At 41.2% G+C, this 22,757-nt stretch overlaps 1 protein-coding gene across 1 annotated transcript in view; it reads right to left on the bottom strand.

Annotated features, from left to right (window-relative positions):
* Nucleotides 1-51: 51 nt before the first annotated feature.
* Nucleotides 52-22,757, bottom strand: part of SLC28A3 (solute carrier family 28 member 3) — a gene marked incomplete at both ends in the record, with an annotated part of 45,211 nt that continues 22,505 nt past the window's right edge. Inside the window, 11 exons of the mRNA XM_082497440.1 lie at nt 52-166; nt 2,007-2,130; nt 3,935-4,033; nt 4,867-4,948; nt 7,696-7,893; nt 9,391-9,559; nt 10,379-10,509; nt 11,685-11,810; nt 13,082-13,162; nt 14,224-14,304; nt 22,562-22,639. Of these exons, the coding sequence (XP_082353566.1) occupies nt 52-166; nt 2,007-2,130; nt 3,935-4,033; nt 4,867-4,948; nt 7,696-7,893; nt 9,391-9,559; nt 10,379-10,509; nt 11,685-11,810; nt 13,082-13,162; nt 14,224-14,304; nt 22,562-22,639 (1,284 nt within the window). The remainder of the gene's footprint in view (nt 167-2,006; nt 2,131-3,934; nt 4,034-4,866; nt 4,949-7,695; nt 7,894-9,390; nt 9,560-10,378; nt 10,510-11,684; nt 11,811-13,081; nt 13,163-14,223; nt 14,305-22,561; nt 22,640-22,757) is intronic.

Below are 22,757 nucleotides of genomic sequence, written 5' to 3'. Positions count from 1 at the left end.
GAACATGTTTTTTATTTATGATCTACACTCCCTCCCCCCCCCCCCCCTCAGTTAAGGCTTAATCCACGCGCAGTGAAAAGCAGGTCGATCCAGTATTTGACAACATCCTTTCCAGGAACTCAGGCTGTAGTTTCCTCCAGGGAAGATTTTCTGTGAATCATTTACACTGGGGAAGGAATAAAAGCAGAAATCAGATATACTAATTTTCTCTTATGGGAATACACATGTATGTATGTACATATATACACACACGCGCGCGCGCTTTCTCCAAAGCAACTTTGAAAGTGCTAAGATTTTAATGAGAAATGAAACTAAGAGAAGACTTTCCAAACACCAGCCATGTGCCATGACCAGATGTTCTCCCTTTTTATCAGGGTGATGTCTGTTTTTCTGTATAAAGTCCTCATGCCTTGGGTATATCTTCCTAGATAACAGAAGTGATTGAGGATTTCACTTCACTCTTCAAGGTTTTTGCATCTTTGAAACATTTGCTGAACATTGATTCTGGTGAAAACAGAGCAAGTTCTTGTCTTTGTAGCAATCAGGTAGACTTAAAATTAGTGTGATGAGGAAAAGTTGGAATGATTAAGAAATAAGAATGAAGGAATGTACCCAATATCACATTTACTGTTCAAGAAAGTTTTTGATACTTATTCAATGTTGTGGTAAACTCATCTGGAACATTAGGCTGCAAGAACAAAAATTTCTTGTAGTGATATGCAAGCACTGATGTTCAGGCAGAAGCTGGTGATCTTCATATCAACATGAATATTTTTTTTTAAGTTACATTTTTTTTGAATGGCTAAAATCTAAAAATGTTACCGTGAAAATAAGGCCACCTTACATATTGTATGCGCCCATATTCAAAGATACATTTTTGCCAAGGCATGGAAGAAAGATATAGATGTGTAAAAAGAATAATACAGAAAAAAATCACCTGAAGTTACAATTGTAATTTGGATTCCTAACGTGAGGAGTTAAACATCATAACAAATTTCAAGTTGCCGCAAGTATTGATACTAAGAAGATGTAACAAGATACCTCTCTACACACAAAAAACTTGTTTTAGTTAAGCAAGGGGGTGTGAAGGCAGATCCAGTGAAATCAAAACAAGTCTGAAAAATTTCTCCATTTGAGGATTTATGGAGACAATTCTTGCAGGTTAGATTACAGCAATCACTGTTACATTTACATTGTATGTTTTGTTGTAGACAAATACTCAACCTTATAGCGCTGTCTTTGCTAAAAGAAATGTGAAAAGAAGGATGAAGTTCTATTTTCAATACCACAGAAAAAAGGTGAATTAGAGTATTTATTTCTAAAGAAATTAGTTGCGAACATGGGAAAAAAAGGCACATTAGGACAAGTTTAAAAGGTTCTTGCTATAATCTCAATACATAGACTTTTGGTTCTTTGTGAGATAGTGTTAAGTATGTCTGAATATATTCTTTATTTAACAGCATTATTTCTTTCTTCTCTACCTTGGATAGAGAATTATCAAATATAATTTACCTCAGAATATTTTTCTACTTCACATGTGTGTAAAGTTTTCTATGTAAGCAGGCACAATTATCATTATCTTCAGCCAGATTTACAGACAGTAGAAGGAAAAGCTCCTGACTTTTTTCAGCTAGAGTTATCCTCAGATATTATGTTAACATTCTGTAAGTTCAGATATTTGACTTATTTTTTGTTAATATTAGAGACGAGCCTGTACTAGATCACCAAATCTTTATATGATAATATATCTTTAGCCTTTTGGGAAGCTCAGATTTGGAAAAAGATGTTCTGTTTGTTCTGTTTGTGTTTTGCCTGTAACAGAGAAATGCCCAAGAAAAAGAAAATCATTCAGCAACATTAAAATATTAATTTCTTTAAAAGATGCAAGTTCATAGAAGCGATTGCCTAAGAATAAAAGCCAAATACAAAAATATAAAATTAGGCTTTTAGAGAATATCTGAGTTCCCTGAATTATGCTGACAGAAGGACAAAGAGTTCCTCAATACCTGGTGAAGAGCTGCTGGCAGCATTCAACTAGTTCTGTGCTGTTGGCAGGGAAATCTGTGGAGTTCATGTCATTTCCTAATAAGATGTGGCAAGGAACTTGCAGACCGGGGACAGTCAGCATTCCTGTGAAGCAAGTAACAATTTTGTTAAGCAGTAATGGAGAGGAAGAGAAGACTTGGGGATATCAGTCACTGGTCCATGGTCAGATGAAACTTTCTGGCTGACACAAAATCACCTTCTGAGAGGGTTCTCTAATAGGTGCAAGGTTAAAAGCCTTGAACTGTAGGACTTTTTAAAAATCCGAATAATTTTGGATTTTTACTCACTCCTGGATTAAGGAGTGACTACAAACTTTTATTATATGTAGAAATTAAACCATGGTAACTTTTTACACTTAGACTGTTTTATTTTTCTGCCCCTTTTAATGCTGCTAAAAAGGTATGCTAATGGCTTCCTTACAGCTTGGCCAGTGTGTCTTCATTAACTAAAATTGAGCTATTCTGCATTTATAGCAGTGCAAGTAAATGCAGGACCTTTTCTTTTGTTTTAAATTGAGATAGTTATGGTTTATTTATCTTTGCTTTGCCAGATGTTCTCCAAAATTTTCTATAAATAGCAATATCAGCATTCATTGCAGTCGCGGAGACAAAAAAATTAAAGTGACAGCTCCTTCTTGTACGTGGTGTTGTGGAACCCAGACACATTTTTAATATGTTCTTATCTTGACTGGGGTAGTAGAAATTACTTGGCTTTTTTACCCTGTTCTGGGCATAAGGAAAGCATTTGTCATGGCAGGAGTGGGTAGAATGTAATTTTCTTTCCAGACCAGATTTTATTGTTTTGGAAAGATTTCCCAGTGGCTGTTCACAATTTTATTCTTAAGGCCAGGATAGTGAAATGACACATTTTATTAAGACTTCCTGACTCTTCAGTTATACAGAGTAGTGTCATATATTAAAATATTATGGAGGGCTGTGAGACTAATGACATTTCAAATTCTACAACCTTCAGAAAATAGTGTGGGCTTATCCTTAAAATGCGTATGTTTCTGTTGTTGCAGTGAACACAAAGGGATAGGGAAGCTGTGGTAGAAACAGACATGCTGTTTTCAGGTACATAAAGCACTAAGATCTTTTTTCACCGGCGGAATGAGTGCTTTAACCTTCATCATGCAATTCCGCATATCACATGCTCTGAAAAGAAAGCTGGAAAGGGATTATTAAATACTGGGGATAATTTTTACCTGCTGAATCATATCATGTCAACTAATTAATCTTTTGAGTCACTAATATTATGGTGTGGGGTTTTTTTTGAGTCACTAATATTATCGTGTTGTTTTATGTTTGTTTTTTTTTTTTTATTTCCTCCCTAAAATGGCTGTTGCATTGTGTGTCTTTACTCAGCTTGAAGGTGAGACTTCAAAAACAAGGATCTGTGGTTGAGTCCCACCTTAGCACAGTTTCATTAACTTAAATGCTTTCTTTGTGGGAATACTATCAGCCCAAAATATCCATTTAACATTAAGGAAAAAAAGTTTTTCAGCTTCCCCATCGCTCCTTCTCTGTTATACCCTCCTTTCATTCCACTTCTCTGTTTCTGCTCCATAATTACTTCTGTATCTCTGCAGCCAGCGGTGTGGAGGAGGTGGTGTAACTCATCTAAAACTTGGCTTGTACACAAGTCATGGGTTACACACAGAATAACAAAACAAGACAAAAAAGTAGATAAGACACAATGGAAGAGGTAAAATAAATCTTTTCGTATTCCAGTTTTCAGGCACTTTTGGTCGCATGTTGTCTTTTAATCCTGCCAAACCCGAAAACTCTAGCGCCTGAGTGACAGGAGTGGCCGAGCTGTCCCTATCCTACCGATGCACTGCCACCCTGTGGCCACCGACTGTAAGAGACACCGAACTCAGGTACGGTACCTGCAACACAGGCCGTCATGAAACAGGCGACGGTTCCCGCAATCATTGCTCGGAAAGCGCCACCAGCTATGTCCTTTTTTTTCGAGGGAGCAATGCTTGCTAGGAAGAAAATTAAAGTGTGCGTCAAACGAAGATACATCTAGATATAAACAAGATGAACCTGCCAGCTCCCCCACCACAAGAAGATATCCCACCCTGCAGTTCAAACCAGGAGAAACAAGGAGGGAAAATGAGGCAGTTTTAAGAGGGCCATTTGAAGGCCTAGTGCCAATGTTGGCTCTTTCTGTTAAGAAGGTGGCTTGTGTATAAAATGATGACTTCTGGCTGCTTTGGCAGTTTGCACGTCTGCGCTGGCTGATGGAGGATTTCAGATGCAAACCGCGGGCAAGGCACCGGGGTCTGGCCGCAAGTCTGTGCCCTGCTCCTCCATGCTGCTGATGCCGCAGAGCCCACCTGGGTGGGTGGCTGACAGCAATTCTGACCACCCAGTGAGGAACCCAGATGGGGTTCCAGTTTTTCTTTTTCCCTTTAGGTCTGAAAAAATCAATCCTTTTTTTTTTTTTTTTCTTTCCCTATAAACCAACTGCATATATGTGAGCCAACTTTGTCTTTCAAAGCAGCAGGCTATGGAGATGGTTTACTCCTCCTGAAGCCTGAGAGCTGTAGTAGCTCATGCTCATGGTGTAAGAGCTGGACAGGGAGGCCTGTCGGCAGGGCTTGGTTCCTTCCCCTTGCTCTTAGACCCTCTCCCAGGACATCCACACCAAACCTGCGCCCCTCTGGAAGTCCTTCCATGCACAGTTCAGTGCTGGGTCTTGGCAGAGTAGGTGCTCAGCCCCTAATTCTGCTAAGCTTCACCCACAGCCTGTTCCTTTGAGTGTTTTCTTTGGGATTTGGTTGCCAAATAAATCATCTGTGAGAGGTGTGCTTACTCAGGCCTCCTATTACCAGTCCCAGGGAGCCGAAGTTGGCAAACCCACAAAGAGCATAGGTAGCAATGACTTCAGAGCGAACCTGGAAAACAAACACACACCCTGTTGAGTGGTTTGAGACAGCTCATGCTGATTTAGAGGTCTGAAAACATGGCATCATGGCTCAGGGCTACAAGTACTGAAATCACTGTGTTTTGCTTGGTTGCTGCCCTGATGTGCAGCTTTCAGCAAGGCAGGCTCATTCTCCTACTGAAAGGTGCAGGCTTTCGTACCCGCTGCCTGTGTGAGGACTCAGAAATCATGTGATGGGTTTATTTTTCATATATATTGCTGTGCCAACCTTGTTGAATTGAGTACTAATAATTAAAAGACAAAAAAATAATTCTTATCTTACTAGTGGAAATTTAGCTGATGTTTTTTGAAGGTATGAGTCAGAGACCTTTAACTCAGCTTGTTGTTCATAGCTGGACTGCCTCTATAACATTCTACTGAAACTTTGAGTTTTGGTACATATCCTTTACTTCCTTGTCCCCAAACAAGCAGAGAGCTCCATGTCCACAACCGCTCTGTGTGTGCCCCACCCTGTGCACAGAGGAAGACAAGGAAAACGGGTCTCCTAGAAAGTGGGTGCTTTGATGTGGTAACAGACCAAGGGACATTATGTTTTTGGAAGCCCCATTAGCAGCTTATTTCCTTCCTGACTTCAGCCATCTTCCTCCCCTTGAGCAACACAAGCTCAGTCTGAACCTCAGAGCAGAGGCAAGGTTGTGTTGGCCTTTGCCCCCATGGAGGGACACCTCACAGGACACAAAATGTCTTTGGGCGAAATCAGGTTACAAACCTTGCAAACCTTAAGACAAATGTAGTTCGAACATTTTGGGAAAGGAGGCAACATATCTCAACAAATGGATTTGTGTCCCCATGGCAGCTTTGAACTCCTATTTACCGTGTTTCAGGTCCAAGCTGAGGATGCCTGAGTGAGTGTTCTAGTAGGTTTCCTTTTTATTAGAACTTTCTCTGTTTCCATTCCTGTTTCATGAAAACCAATTTGTAGATATTTTCAGTCACTCTGAGCATATGCAGGAAAATGCTTTTCAAGTGCCCACTCTACCTGTTTTTCCTAGAAAAACCTTTGTGTACTGTGATTTCCCTGCTTTCATTTGCACTTTCCTAGCTGAAAACAGGAAGCTTTGTTATTACTGACTCAGATAAGGGAGTTCAGAAGACCGCTTGTTTGCTTGCTCTGACTGAATATATGTGCCTGGATGTATTAAAGAGTTCTGAAATTGAAGAGTTAAAAGTGGAAGTCAAGCACACTCTCACCTGAACTGTTTTGCCATAATTAAAATGGTTACTGTGCAATTTTTACTAGTGTCATGAATCCAAATTATTGTTATATGTCAGGGTTTTTTACCATTGAAGCTTTTACAGCTCTATATAGGTATTGGACTAGATGATCTCCAGAGGTCCCTTCCAACCCTGACTATTCTGTGATTCTGTGATTAGAAGCGAACATGGAAGTTCTATAGATCTTAGTAAAAATAAAAAGAAAAAGGTGAAATACTGTTGATGGGATCTGAATTTTAAGGCTGACTTCCAGATTAAAAAAAAAAACCACCAACCACTCATTCAGGAGTTCAGAGCTATGTTCCCCTTGTAGAGCGTAGCATGACTATAGCAGGGCAGATCAAAAGCCCATGTAGCCCAGTATCCTTTTTCCAAGAATTCCAGGAACACCGGTAATGGATGCTCAGGCAAGTGTGTGAGTATATGATCAGACCACCCAGCTTTCTACCTCCACTCGTGTAATATGTTCTGGAATGTAAGTGGTCAGGAACACGTTTTTGGTTTTGTATATAAGGCAGGTATCCACTGCATCACACCAGATTAAATGAAAATTAAAAGCTGTACAAAGGATGCTTCCTAATTAAGGATCCTCCACAGTGACAATTTGTCTTGATTTGAGGAAGAAAGGCCACTGCATGGGTTTTGTTGCCTGTGCTTAGAATGAGGGTGAATTCAGCACAGGCTCTGCACTGGGGCACCAGATGGGGGAGCAGTCACGGCTGCAAAGGTCAGCCTTGATCACTGCATGCTCTTTGCCCCTGTGCACACACCTAAGATGCCCTTTGTATTGCCATCCTCTATGTTTCTTCCTCAGTGAATTGTAGTAGAAATTGCGTACCCTGTTGGGAGAATCTGGGTGTATGTGTGAATGAGAGGTGAGCCCATGCTCTGGCTGGAAATGCAAGCTCACTCATTGGCAATTGAAACAAACTGGTTGGACTCAGTGCAGCAAGGGAGGTGTATGCAATGCAATTCATGTCTTGAATGTCCCTCTGCACAGAGGACAATAACCTCCAGCAGAGGTGTGCCAGTGATATCTAAAATGTCATCAGCTAAAGCTTGCTAGATGCTTCTCTTGAAGCTTAATGCTTGGCTAAACATCTGCAGGCAGGAGGATCCTCCAGTTCTTGCCCAGGATTTTCCTGGGAGAGTTCTCATAACGAAGTGCTAGCTAAGAATGAGGTAAGAAAAACTCACCCTGAAGACAGCCTTGGTCTTAAGTGCAGTGTCCCGTGAAACACCGCATGTTCCCCAAAAATACGCCTTTCCTTTGCTATGTTTGTTTGAGATAGCTATGGGATAACAGTCATGGCAGCCTCACAAAGTAATGCTGCATTTTCATAACTGAACTCTGTCACTGAAAGACACACTTTAGAGTAATATGCCACCACCTTCCCTTTATGCCCATATTAAAAAATAAGTTAAGTTTCAGAGGAAAAGTACTAGATCCAATAAATATGTAGAATAGAAAACATTACTTACAGTCATATACTGTTTCACACCATTCATGTACATGCTCCCACCCTTTTCCCGGTTGTGAATCAGTTTTGAGAGGCGCTCATAAGCCACAAATTCATTGAAGAAAGTCTTGTAACCCAGTAGTCCACCGACAATAAAACTGTCTTCCCAGTCTACCCCCATCATGAAAGAGAATGGCATGAACACATAAGCACAAATATTCTGCAAAATACATAAGACAAAGCAGGTCAAAAGACATGGTTGGTCAAACAACAGCATGCGATAAATTCTCTAGACAAAATAAGGACGGTTTTATTTGAGCAGAGAAAAACTGGCCTTGAATTCTTCCTGCCAACACATCTGGAAGACTCAGGGTTTTTAGTAGTAAGGTATGCTTGCGTAATTTTTAAAAGACTAACACAAAATCTAAATATAACAAAATAATTCAGTATGTCCTTAATTTGACACCTAAAGTTAAACAAGTTTCTGAGCCTTTTTCCCCCCAACAATGGCTTCAGTTTGGGCATAGTGTTTGAAGCAAAGAACGAAGGTTGAGTTAAAAGAGCTAATATGAGAATCAAGAAGTCTAGTTCTTCTGCTGATTAAATCAAGTGCGTTAATAAACATGCTTAATTTCCAGGTTATTGGACTCCAACTGGTGTAAACAAACGACTTGTCTCTGCATAAAAGCTGTCCATCTGACATAATTGAAACTGTACCTTTTTCCCTAGCATTAAAAGTTTTATGCACATTAAAAAAAAAAATCCCCTATCACAGCATAGCTTATTTTTATATAAGAGAGAAAATAGCTCCAGCTGTGAAAGAGTTTGGTCAGGTTGTTTTCAGTGCATGAAACTGAGCTGTTTAAGCAGTTACTATTCCTGGTTTCTCTGCCCACAAAGGCAAAAGGTTTGTGTCTCTTTAAAGGGCTGAATGCAGTACTTACTCCATCCAGCAGTTATTAAAATACCAGTCCTTGCATGTGTGTGGCTGAGGTATGCGTATTTGTGCCTTTCCTCTGCATTGGGTGTCTGTGCAGTGGGGTAATCTGTGGAAGCTGTGCAGGGTAACATCTTAACATTGCTGAAGCCGTATCTCCTATGAGTGTGTACTCACTTCTGCAGCACCTTTATTGCGAGGTTATGTGTTTCACACATCACTTTTATTAGGAGCTTGCAAAACAAAAAACCCAAAAACATTGAACCAAGACTGTTGCATTGGGTCAAAAATTATGTGTGACCTAGGTCAAAAAAGAAGTCCTGTTTAAAACCTGTTTGCTCAGCTGAGTGATTTGGGTGCAGTTTTACAATATAATTGTGTTGAGAACTGAGTGGTATTAAGTGTGGGTTCAGAAAAGTCCGCCCTTGCCCACTGTCCTTATCCAAGTGAAGCTAGCAGCACTAAGGACTTGATGGGGCTTTCTGAAGCTAAAGCCAATTCAATGTTTAGCTGAAAAAGGTGTTAACAGCTACACAAGTGTGGACAGATCTGCTATGCTGCCAAGTCAGAGGAGGCAGGTATTAGCATAGAATGCTCTGTAAACACAGTCTGCATGTTAGCAAGAATACCACAGAGGGAAGCTATATGTGGACTAAAAGATACACGAATATTTACATGGCCACAATTTTCCATTGGCTGTAAATACATTTTCAAGAGCATGCACATAAAAATATACATTATGCATGTTCATACACTGAATGAAGGACCTGAAGTTCATACCTCAAAGTTCAGCTGTGGATAGTCAAACAGATTGCCCACCCAGGAGAGGGCTGAGTCAAGGAAAGCCAGCAGGGCAAGGAAAGAGATCAAATTCACAGCGATGTTTGCCACCAGCAGGATGGAAGTAGATGCACCTTGACTGGCTGCTTCCAGCAGGTTCTTTGATTCACTTTATCAACAGAAAGAAAACCAGAGTGTGAACATTTTTTAATTCAAGAACAAATCATAGAACTAAAAGTTACATGGCCTTGATTAGAAATCTACTATTGAAGCTGTCTGTTCACATACAGGGAAAATAATGATGAGGTGGAATAGATTTTTGGCCTCAATCTTCATGGGAACCACCGGGAGGGTATGCTTTTGGTGCCCTGAGAATGAATTCTGGCACATTCAGGGCTGGGTAAGCTCTGGATCAGGTCTCTGTACTGTGATTGCCCGTGGCATCACTGGGACAAGGGAGTGGGCACTGCTTTTCTTGCAAGGCAGCCCTTGCAGAGATGACGGGGCTGTTCAGGAACAGCTCCTTTTTGCTTTGTCTGTCATTTTCCAGACAAGTGAGTCTCCCTGTAAATGGACAATAAGTTTGCTGCTGTCATTGTTGAAATGATTGCTCCACCTTTGCTTTTGTATGTCCGCACTTACAGACTAGTTAGAAAGCAAAGACAGCAACAGAGGAAATGGGAAAACCCCTTGGCGCCTCACCTCAGGTAGGCATTTCCCTCTTTCTTTGGAGGGTTTATTGCCTGGCCCAGGTCCTTGGCATCTCTGTGCCTGTCCCAATGGCTAGTGATACCTCCATACATTGTAATGGGGCATGCTGCACCTGGATTCACAAACTGCTTATTTGGAATATATTGGTGTGTAACTAATTTATTGCTTGCATATCTACCATGTACTGCTACCCCTAAAGCTTATGTGAGAGAATTTATTTTTCCAAATCTCATTTTTGCATAAGTATGACTATTAACTAGAGCCTAGATCAGCTTACCTTTTTGCCATTGGTAGGCCACTCCCCAGAGTTACTGTAGGCTTTTCAGTTTCAGGCCAGAATAGTTTGGAGGTGGCTAATGATGCTGGTGCTGACATGACAGAAGCAGTCAGTAGGTGGGAGGCAGAAACCTAGAATTTCAGGCGACAGAAAATATGCTGTGATAACCACATCATGCACAAACATGGAGGAAAGCAATTAAAATTGTGAGATGCTTGGATGATTTTTCTACAGGGGGTCATTAAAAAGTTCACATTGCTCATAAAGAAAATAAAAGAATGGGCAACTGGAAAAAAGGGAAAGTCAACTGCAAACAGGAAAAGCCTAAGTATCGAAAAGTATGGAGTAATCTTTCCAAGAGGCAAAGTGCTTCACTCCTATCTAGTGGCAAGCCAGAAAGCAAAAGAAACAAAAGAAAAGCCAGGTCCATTGAGTGCACCTGGGCGTAGCAATAGAGGAGCAGGTGAGTGAGACCCAGCCTTCCTTAACTCCACCTGTATGCCTTGCAGTGGCAGAATATTGTTTTTGTCCCTTGAAGTTGTGTTTAAAAAAAAATTTACACAGCCTAACATAAATTCTTCTATTCCTCTTTTGCTGTTTCTTCCACAAATTTCTACACAGAACAACTTATTTGCTAACTTCTGCAGTATTTCCATCTCTCCTTTTCCTCTTACACTCTTTCAGTCTTTTTGGCCAATCCCCCCTTCTTGACTCTGCCTTTCCACTGTATTTTATTCAAATATGGAACTAATATATTTATCAACCATCCCCCAATGACTCTGATAATAAATCACATCTTCAGCCTTGCTTTTCTGGCTTTGTGTTGCCAGTCTTTTAGCAGAGAAGACATTTAACTACCTGTGTTTGTACAGCATCGCTAGAACCTCAGTTGCAAGTCAATTCTTTATAGGCTCATATGTCTAGCAACACCTCCTGAAGCACTTTATCACTCCCACGGAAGTGGGAGGGTTGATCAGTTAGTATATTCAGTGTGTCACTTCATCTGGACTGTAGGAAATTATACAAATCAGTCATTTCCTTGCAACTATGGCAGGAAGTCTCTCTGTATTAGTTAGATAGCCATTTTGCCTACTTAACAATATCTTCAAGATCAGATTTTGTTATCCTTTTTACTGTTGGAAGACGGGGGATTTTTGTGGTTAATTCTTTTGAGAAAAAGAAAAGAAAAAAAAAAGAAAAAGACAGGGATGACTCAAGTACACTTCCAAAGCATTTTAGCTGGACTTCTATACGTATGTGACTTCAGATAAACAGTATATTTTCCAGTTTTCTTTCCCCATCTTACCCCAAAAGAAATATATGCTCCTAAGACACTTCCAGCAATAGTTGAGAATCCTGCTGTCATCACTGCATGCAGTTCAGATTTGGTGATGTATGGTAAGTAGGGCCGTACCAGGAGAGGAGACTCTGTCTGGAAGTGGAAAACAACTACCAAATTAAGAACTTCCTAATAAACCCTCAGGCATTTCTTTTATTAACAGGGTAGAAAAATGAGTGGATGAATCACACTTTCTGAGGTGTCTTTGACTAGTTAATCTTAGTGCTAATGAGTACCCTGAATATTAATAGGTTGGGGTTTGTTACCCCAAGAAGGAAAATTATACCAACATCCATCTCGTCTGTAGACAATTCTTGCTGATTTACCACCTCCCCCAAAGGCCCAATGAAATTGCCAAGAAATCCTAATCCAATTCTGAGCACGTCAGGGACAGACACAGGTCTGAGTCGCAGGTAAGGCTGTGCCTCAAGTGAAAGAAGCATACCAGCCACTATGGGCAACTTAAAGGTCTCAGACCCTCTGGCATGTGTGTGAGCACATCCTGGTGGCAGTCATGCAGAGGTACTAGTTTATATCTTGAACAGTATGATACAGTGAGGCACCACTGCTAAATAATAATAATGGATATGCTAATGTCACTTTTGGGCTTAGATGCTACTTGGTGGTCTTTCCACCTTGCTTTGAAGCCTGGGACAGACATTGCTGTAGTGTGGGTTTAATGGATTTCCCATTACAGTGGGCTGCTGGACTCTGTCCCATATGGTTTTTTGGCTACGGCCTTGCACAGCCAGCCCTGGATCTTAGGTTTTTTGCTCTGTTTGTCCCTCCTGTCCCGTCCTCATATATGCTGTTTTCATCCCAGTTGCCTTCTCAATTGAAGAGACACATGAAATTGTTAGTTCTTTGTAGCCTTAGAGTACTCTGGTAGTTATTTCAAGAGAGATCTATCACCTACATTTATAGAATCATAGAATCATAGAATTGTCTAGGTTGGAAGAGACCCTTGGGATCATCAAGTCCAACCATCTACCCTACTCTACAAAGTTCTCCCCTACACCATATCCCCCAACACCACATCTAAATGTCTCTTAAACACATCCAGGGATGGTGACTCAAACACCTCCCTGGGCAGGCTATTCCAATGCCTGACCACTCTTTCTGTGAAAAATTATGCCTGACTTTCCATTGGAATAATATACGGTTCCCCATACCCACCCCATTGTGCATCACTGCTGATATATGAACGTACTGGAATTCTAGAAATCAGCCAGCAGTCCTGCTGTACTGGTCTCCTAGCTTCATATGAAATGATGATTTCTTTATACACCGATGATTGCTGAGCAGCAATATTTCACAATATTCAGCAATCCTGTGCTAGCATGTTTTTCTGTGCTCCAACTCACCTGTCCCACAAATATGTTACCCGCAGCTACCAGAGACTCAACAGGAGTTGTCCCCATGAAAATTTGCATTATCCAACCAACCTAAAATAATTTAAAAAGAAAAAGAGACAAAAGTAAAACACTGGTCTGCCTATTCCACGCACTTCTTGAATTAATCATGCCAATGTAAGAGTTCTGAGACACCTTACAATATTTCCTGAGTTAATGATTTCAGCTTCAAGATATGGCACATTCATTTAATAGTAGCATGTTGAAATAAGCCAGAGGGGGAATAATTTAACAGAATTGAGAGTACCCCAGGCTCCTTGTGAGTACTAAATTGTTAAACTAAATTAATCAAAGTAGATATTTTGATGTGTCCTTATCACTTATGTCCAAAAGGATTTGGATCATATGAAGGGAAAAAAATGTGAAATTTAGATTAAGGCTAAAAATGCCTAGTAGAAATTTTAGCATGCTATTTCAGCTTGGTGAGGTTTGTAGTGCTTATATAACAATCCTGTGAATGAGAAGGACAAAGCACTTTTTAAAGATATGTTCAAATAAGGTTTAACTACCACCATGCAAGAAGATCTTTTCCCTCATATGATAAGTTCTTTGGGCTTAGAGGGCAGAAAGTGGACTTTCTGTGGACTTGCTTTTCTCTTAGTGGACATTGGCATTGGACCTAGGACCTGACGGAAATGAACACTTAGAACATGGGTGAGGACTCAGCCTCTGATCTTATTCTGGGGATCTGTGATAGGAAGGTATATGCAATTGCTACTGCAATGCTTAGTAGAAAGCAGAAATCCACCATCTGTGAAGTAATCTCCCTCCTGCATTTTGGGGGCTGGGAGAGGGGCAGGCACAAAGGAAGATTTAAGCAAGTATGGCATCTGAGGAATACTAAACTAGCCAGCCAAATTGTTGTGACTTCATCAATACAACCAGGCTGGGGGGCAGGAAAGTGTGCTATGTGATGCTAGTTGGGATTTTGTGATGGTAACATTTAGAACAATTTCCAGCTTAAAAATAAGCAGCTACTTTTCATATGTCTATGCCTGAGCAGCTTGGTCAGGGGTAATGCTACATTTCAGCTGCATGTGTTCAAGAAGTGTCCTGTACTAGGCAAAAGAGTACCTACTGGAAAAAATTCATACCTTTCCAATGAGCCACTGCATGAATCCAACGTGGTAAAGCATAGACATTACGGTGCTGAAGAAAACCACAATTGGCAGGACCTGATTTGGAGACACAAAATCATTAACACCTCTAGAGTGGTTTTCCTTTCCTTGATTCTGTAGACCACTTAATTTTTGAAAAAGAGGCTCATGTTTTTGGAGATACACTTAAAGGTATTGAAAACTTATCATTAAGCTTACACTTATGCTGTAAAATTCTTAACCTTCTAGACTTACTGTTTATGTTTGTGCTGGAATGAACTATTTTTCATGTATCTACATAGTTTTGTAACAGGACTGCAATGGTTTTGAAACTGTTTGGTTTAACATGATGTACATTAGTTTATAGCCAAGCCATGGTTAAGTCAGGTGAAATGCTTTCTGGGAATGGCATCTACAAAGACTTGGATATGTATGTCTGTAGACTTTGAAAGCCATGAACAGATATACATACAATGGGACTGTGGTGTAGAATTCAGAGCTCAACTTCTCTGTGTCTATGTTTAAGAAACACAGTTTGTACTGCTATATAAGCAGAAGTTGAATAGATTTTGATTAGGATGGTAGCTGACTTGATTTCACAGAATCGAGCACAGCTTCCTTAGAAAGCCCATGCTGTATAGATGCCTTTTAATAACATACTATAGCAAAATCCTTTTTTACTCTGTTCTATTTATAGCATTGATTATAATACCAATGTGGAGTATTCAAGGACTCTGGAACTGCACTCAGAGACAGAATCTGCTTCAAAAAAAATTCACAGTTGTACACTTATTAAATATAAGAAATTAATATAAGACTATTTCAGTGGAGACTGAAGGAAAAATGTTTTCCTTAAACATACAATTGAAAATAATTGCATGAATGCCTAACCCACTGTCTGATGGGTTATTAAATGTGTTGGTTTTTCATCCCGAAAAAAAAAAAAAATATCACTTGATTATCAAGTATGTTAAATACACAGGATCTCAGCATCTCTATGCTAATATACAACAGGAACAAAAATCCCCCCAGAAGGTCCAAAATTAGGCATACAGATTAGTTACAGTTAAAACAGTACCCCTAACAGTAGTGGTATTAGCTTCATGTGTGTTCAACTGAGGGCATAACGCACCATGAATAAAAGCAAGGAACAGAATGAAAAAGAACAAAACACTTTGTTAGTTCAGACCTTTTCAGTAAATAGAAGCTGTGTCTTTCTAGAGCAGAGTCAGTACTATCAGCAATACTATCAGTTTGGAACCTCAATTTAGATGATCAGAACCTTTCACTGAAAGGATAGAGTGCAATTCACAAATACAGTTGCACTCTTCAAGTTAATCACAGAATCACAGAATGGTAGGGGTCAGAAGGGAACTTTGTAGTCCAGGCGCCCTGTCAAAGCAGGTTCATCTAAAGCAGGTTTACAGAGGAATGCATCCAGGAAGGTTTTGAATATCTCCAGAGAAGGAGATCTCACAACATCTCTGAGCAGCCTGCTCCAGTGCTCTGCTACCCTCAAAGTAAAGAAGTTTTTCTTCACGTTTGGATGGAACTTCCTAAGTTCAAGTTTGTGCCTGTTCAGTTCAAGTTCACTAAGTTCAAGTCTGGCCCCATACTCTTGACACGTGCCCTTTAGATATTTATAAGCATCGATGAGATCCCCTCTCAGTCTTCTCCAGGCTAAACAGACCCAGGTTTCTCAGCCTTTCCTCATAACAGAGATGCTCCATTCCCTTGATCATGCTTGTAGCCCTCCGCTGGACTCTCTCCAGCAGTTCCCTGTCTTTCTTGAACTGGGGAGCCCAGAACTGGACACAGGACTCCAGATGTGGCCTCACCAGGGCCAAGTAGAGGGGGAGGACAATGTCCCTCGACCTGCTGGCCATGCTCTTTTTAATGTGCTCCAGGAGACCATTGGCCCTCTTGGCCACAAGGGGACATTGCTGGTTTAAGGTCAACTTGTTGTCCACCAGCACTCCCAGGTCCCTCTCTGCAGAGCTGCTTTCCGGCAGGTCAACCCCTAACCTGTACCCGTGCATGGGGTTATTCCTCCCCGGGTGCAGGACCCTACACTTGCCCTTGTTGAACTTCATTAGGTTCTTCTACGCCCAAGTCTCCAGCATGTCCAGGTCTTGCCGTATGGCAGCACAGCCTTCTGGTGTGTCAGCCACTCCTCCCATTTTTGTGTCATCAGCAAACTTGCTGAGGGTGCACTATTGTCCCCTCATCCAGGTCATTGATAAATATGTTGAACAAGACTGGACCCAGTAGTGTCCCCTGGGGAACACCACTAGTTACAGGATTCCAAATGGGCTCTGTGCTGCTGATCACAACCCTCAGCACTCTGCTGTTCATCCAGTTCTCAATTCATCTCACTGTCCACTTATCTAAGCCACATTTCCTAAGCTGGATGTCATGGGAGACAGTGTCAAATGCCTTGCTGAAGTTGAAGTAGATGATGTCCGCTGCTCTCCCTTCATCCACCCAGCCAGTCATGCTATCATAGAAGGCTATCAGATTGGTCAAGCATGATTTCCCCTTGGTGAATCCATGTTGACCATTCCCAATAATGTTCTTTTCCTCTACGTGCTTAGAGATGACATCCAGGATGAGCTACTCCATCACATTTCCAGGGATGGAGGTGAGGCTGACTGGCCTGTAGTTTCCTGGGTCCTCCTTCTTGCCTTTTTTGAAGACTGGAGTGACATTGGCTTTCTTCCAGTCCTCAGGCACCTCTCCTGTTCTCCATGACCTTTCAAAGATGATGGAGAGTGGCTTTGCAATAACATCTGGCAGCTCCCTCAGCACTTGTGGGTGCATCCCATCAGGACCCATGGATTTTTGGGTGTCAAGTTTGCCTAAATTATCTCTAACCCAATCCTCCTCAACCAGCGGAGTCTTCCTTTATCGAGGCTCTCTCTCTTATCCCTGGGGTCTGGGATTCCTGGGTGCCGGCCTTAGCAGTAAAGACTAAAGCAAAGAAAGCATTCATAAAACTCTGTCTTCTCTGCATCCTCCATCACCAGGGCACCTACTTCATTCAGCAGCAGGCCCACATTTTCCCTGGTCTTCCTTTTGCTTACTGACGTACTTGAAGAAGCTCTTCTTATTGTCCTTGACAACTTTTTCCAGGTTTAATTCCAAGTGGGCCTTAGCCTTCCTCATTGCATCCCTGCATATTCTGACAGTGTTCCTATACTCCTCCCAAGTGGGCAGTCCCTTTTTCCACATTCTGTAAACTCCCTAATATGAGGCTGCTTTCTCTAGTTTGATTCTCTGATCCTTTTGGCCATCCTCTCAGGGTGGTTTGCCATGGAGTGACAGCAGAAAGTTTAGTAACACCTTTGTCCTCTGCCTTTTCTCTCCTGCCATTTCCCTTCCCTGCTCCTAAGAGTGTGCTAGCTGGAGAGGCATCTGGCTCCCAGCCAACTCCATACCCTGGCACAAGTAGGGACTGCCATGATGCCTGTAGGAAGATGAGTCTGGAGAGGCAGTGAGCAGACAGGCAAAGACCTACTCTCTGTACTAGATGGTAAAAACTGTAAGTGAGTGTCCTTCTATCTTTCACTCCAGATGGATCAGAAGAGCTCTCAGGTATTACTGTGGTTTGGTTTTAGCTGAAGGAGCGAGAAGACAATGTTCTGCCTATGCTGGGTAAAATCTGGCATCTTTCGGACTGTTTCTTGTGTACATTCCTCTGAAAATACCTTAGATAACATTTAAAACGTTTTTCCATTTTTGTGGTCACAGGAATTTCTGGATGAAGCATTCATCTTTACAAAACAGGGAGTGTGTTTTCCAGTTGTGATCATTTGTGCCTTGACTGCATAAAGAAATCGAGGACTATTTTATAACTAAACCTTCCTGCCTAAATTCCTAGTGACTTAATGTGGTACTTATTATGTTATGTCTTCATCAGAAAAGCATAGCAACCATTTAATAGGTAAGTAATTGTAACAATTTTTCATGTCTGGGCTAGCTTTTATCTAAGGCATACCAAAATCACATAGAAAACACTGGCAAATTATTACTCTAAATAAAATAAGGAGAATGTAAATAAGCTACTTGCAACACATTGCATTGATTGCAGCAGGTTTTCAATTGCCTTGTCTGCAGAGATAAACTCAATGAAAAGCACTTAACATGAAACAAGTAGTTCAACTGAAAAACCCCAGTAGTCTTTTACCGAAAGGCTCCCCACAGTGTAAATACACTGAAGTGTTAAGTCAGTGGTTTTGAAACTTGGGAGAGAGGAGAGAACAGCCTCAGGAAAACTCCTTCTGTCCCATGTCTGTATGGAGCACCCACCTCCTCTCCATTAGCCCCAAGAGGAGCTTCGCCTTCACGCTGGGCCCACATGGGCTTGCATGTTGTGGGTGAGACAAGAATGGGAAAGCTGATAAAGCAGGAGTGTCTTCTCCCACCCCCCCTCCTCTCCCTTTCCCTCTTTGCAGTGCCAAAACCAGAGGATTAGGAGACATGGGGTCAATAACTTCAGAGGGCTCCCTCTGAGGGCCTTAGGGCTTGTGTAGCAGGCTGTGCATGTCTGGGCAATACCTGGCGAAGAGCTGTGCAGGGGCATGGGAGACAGAGGGGAAAGCTCTGGTGGTGCTCTAGGGTCAGGCACCTGGTGGGGCACCCAGAGGGTGAAGGGAGCCCAGGCTGGGAGCCGTCTAGGGAGGGTGGAAGGAGACAAGCCTTGCTGGAGCTGCCGGTATAGGATCTAGAGAGGTGAGGAGGGGAGTAGACCATGCAAATCTTTGTTATTTGTGGAGGGGTCCAGAGGGCTAGGAGATTGGGGGTGACCAGCATATGTATGTGGGGGCAGGACTGCAAGGAAAAAAGGAGGCACAGGAACAATCCAAGGAGTCTGAGAACAGCTTCCCTCTCTAACTATGGGGCTGTTGCACACCCTGTGTATGTAGGAATATTTGCACAGCAGGGAGGGGTCATGGTGGAACATCAGTCTTAGTTGGCAGTGTTTCCTTTGTTGGTTAAATGTGAAATATATTTGGAAATAAAAGGTCAAGAGTCCCCTTTGGTTTTTTTTTGAAAAAACATGCACTGGTTCCATGAAATTGCTTTTAGGGACAGAAAAGCTCTTAAAAGTCATTCTTCAGTCTCATAGACTGAAGTTCCCTCTGACTGAGGTTCCCTCTTTCTTTTGTAGAGCCCTTATTCTCTGAGTGAGGGAGTCTGCCTCAAAGATGTGGATACTCTGAACGGAAGGTGACAAAGAGATTGTCTCCAACTTGCTTCTGCCATTAAAAAGTGTTTAATTTGGTTATACACACATCATTACAGTCTGTAGGTGGAGACAGTCGTCAATTCTGGGCAAAGTGGGGAGAAAACCGCAAAAGGAAATCTTACAGGGAAATCAGATGGACCTCAGTTGTAGCAGAAGCCTATTCCTCAAAAAGGGTTAGTGTGTTTCCATATGGGAGGAGTGGATGGGTCCTGCAGTGTAATTATATCTGCATGGTTAAACTGTTAGAATTGTATTTCTCTCTGTGGACAAACTTGTGTGGGAGTTTTGACTCCAATATGTATAGCTCCTGATACCTACTACATACCTTTAAACAGTCAAGTTTTAACTGAAGAATAAAATTAATGAGCACTCTGAAAAATCCCACTATATTTCAATGGGGAATTGGTATCAGCTCTTTAGAATTACATTTATGTGGCCTACTAATGTTGCAGTTAATGTTTCCCATAATACAACGTCTAAGAAAACAAATTCTTTAATTGGTATGTTTATAAATTGGGATGTTTCATATTTATTGTCAATTCTGCAATATGGTTTGACCTTACTAAAAAGCTACTTTCTGGATCGTGGTTATTGCTGATGATACAGGCAGGGCAAGGAGTTGAAATTGTTGGCTGCTCACAACTCTTTCTCCATTTGTGGCTTGAACATAACCTTTTTCCTTATGTTCCTTTCAAGGAGAATTGCTATTGATGTTTAAGGAACATCCCAGTTTCACACACTCCTAAAGCAAAGCCTTTCTCAGGGAGCCATAATCCTCCTGGCATAGAAGGGAAACCACTCATATAACAGAAGTCTAATTCCCTGTTTGCTCAAAGCAAACTTTGCCTTTCATACTCAACAGGATAGATGGCAATGGCTTAGTACTAAAGGGTTTTTTCCAACTGCTTAAGTATTTGGGTGTGCTAAAGTCAAGAGAAATTTTTGTGTTAACTCACTCACTGGAGTCCGTAGGTGAGCTAAAGTAGTATCTCTGTTAGTTTTAAGTGCATATTTCTACAGGAAAACAATGCACGTTAGATTGTTCATGTGGGCAAGTGTTTTTTTTCAGAACTCTGAAACTCTGCATCTGCATACGCAACTATGCTTTTCAAATAACAGGGTTTATGCATGCAAATGCATGTATTCATGACTAATCAGTGCTTCCAAGACAACGTGCTCAAAGGCTGTAGTGGAACTGGTCTGAACACCCAGTGGGTGCACACAATGGACAGACGGTCTGCTCTGGTAACTGTGTCCATCTAAGTTAGCAGAAAACTGAGGTGTCCCTGCATGCTGCTAAAGATGCAGTGTAGGTACAATTGGGGTCTCACAGTTTTCTCTAAAGACATACCCTAACATTTGTCTACTCTCTCTCAAGAGCTAAGCTGAGATTGAGATGCTTCTCTTTTGGAGGGCACTTTGAAATATCTTGGGACAAGATTTGGATAGCTCAGTGCTACACTCAAATATCATAAAATATTTGAACGACATAAAAAAGCACTTTTGACCATCTTATTCTCTAAATAAATGACAAGTGTTTGAAGAGAGAATAGGCTGGCTGTCACTCACTGACGATGGAAGAGAAATATCTCTTTCTATGGGAGGAACAGATGGAGCATGTTTTGGTGTTGCTGTGTGCTTGTCTACCACTCTTTTTACCATATATACTCTTTAGGAGTATAGACAAGACATATATGCAAGACATAGGCAGCCCTGAAAATCAGCTCATGGGTTTTGTTTTCTTGGTTTTTTTTTTTAGTGTGAAAATAACCTACTTGTCCCTGTATCCTCTTCCAGATATTACACATGTCTTTTGATGGCTTATCCCATAGAATAAGACTGATGGACGTGTGCATACACTGAAGCAAACTTTTGAATGTCTGCTCCCTAGTTATGGCTTTAGTCAGCAAAGTATTTTGCATCACCACTGAGACATTAAAAAATCACCTTGAAAAAATCATACCCATCAGGCATTCTGGAAAAACATTGAGGATAAATATCATTGAGGGTGGGAATTAGACCATTTCACCCCCACAGTATGTAATTGTCCATGCAAATTGTCATTTGAGTGCTCAATAGAGTAAAGGTGAGAGGAGACTAGAATGTGAAACAAAAGGTACAAAAATACTGGAATTAAAATAAAATGTATTTTTCTTGCTGAAAAGTTTAATTTTTTTCCCCTCTAAGATGCTCTGACTATTCTTGGTAGTGTCAGACCTAAGTGTGAAGAATATCCAGTTTGGAATATCACCTCTAGGGAAAAAAAGAAGATGAAAGGTGTGTAAGCCCATGGTCTGGTGTCTGAAATATCAGACAGAAGGATGGTCTCCAAGAAAGTCCTGATACATTTCTCATGGTTGGAATTTTTTTTCTTACTATTTTCTTGATTCCAGCCTAAGCAGGTATTATGGCATGGGCTATGCACGGGATCAAATCTGTACCGGATGCTGGTGCGGGTTAGAGAGCACAGAGCACACAGACTGTATTCCAGCAGTTTCCCAACAAAGTCTCCTAAGGGACAACTGGGAAATCTCCCTGGGAGCTTATTAATGTAATAATAATGTAATGTAATTCTTCCTCCTTATGCATGGGCAACTTCTACCTCATCTACCTGGATAAGTACACACCTAGGGTTTCCACTTCTACAGGGGCAATGTCTGTGAGGCAGTGGTCTGCATAGCACTTTAGGATAGAACAGTATAGCACAGTATAGCACCTTTATTGTGGAGAGGTGGGGAAGATAGGCTGGAGGTAATATTTCTTTCAGTGACCAGGTAGGAGCCTTTTAACCTATTCCGTGTAGAAATATACTCCAAAGTCCTGTCTACTTGTAACATATGTTGTTATAATTAGACTAAGTAAGTGTAACCCAATTCAGTGTAAGGCAATAAATGAAAGACTTTATGTGAGGTTCCCAAATTTTCTATTCAGAGTGTTACAGAGTAAGGAACAGTTTACTTCTTAGCTGATTTCTCTGGTGAATGTACTGGTATCACAAGATATATATAATGAACTTATTTCCCAGCCATACTGTTCATTTTTCTGTTGTCTGTCTGCCACGTACAGTATACATAAAACCCCTCTTACCTTAAAAGCAAAGAAATGATCCGTATACTTCTCACCGAACACAAACTTAGCCCCTGTGTCTGAGTACTCCAGAAAAGTCTAGGGACAGAAAGCAAAGGAAGTTAGCCATGAGCTCTGTGTCCCTGCCAAAAACTAAGCAAATATGGCTAGTTGCCTTGCAGAGATCTGGTGAGGTCCAAGGAGCTTGTGATCTCCT

This window comes from Vanellus vanellus (genome assembly GCF_965231255.1).
Source record: "Vanellus vanellus genome assembly, chromosome: Z".
Classification (NCBI taxonomy): Eukaryota; Metazoa; Chordata; class Aves; order Charadriiformes; family Charadriidae; genus Vanellus; species Vanellus vanellus.
The sequence above is the reverse complement of the archived record's forward strand: the minus strand, read 5'-3'. Positions and strand labels throughout refer to the sequence as shown.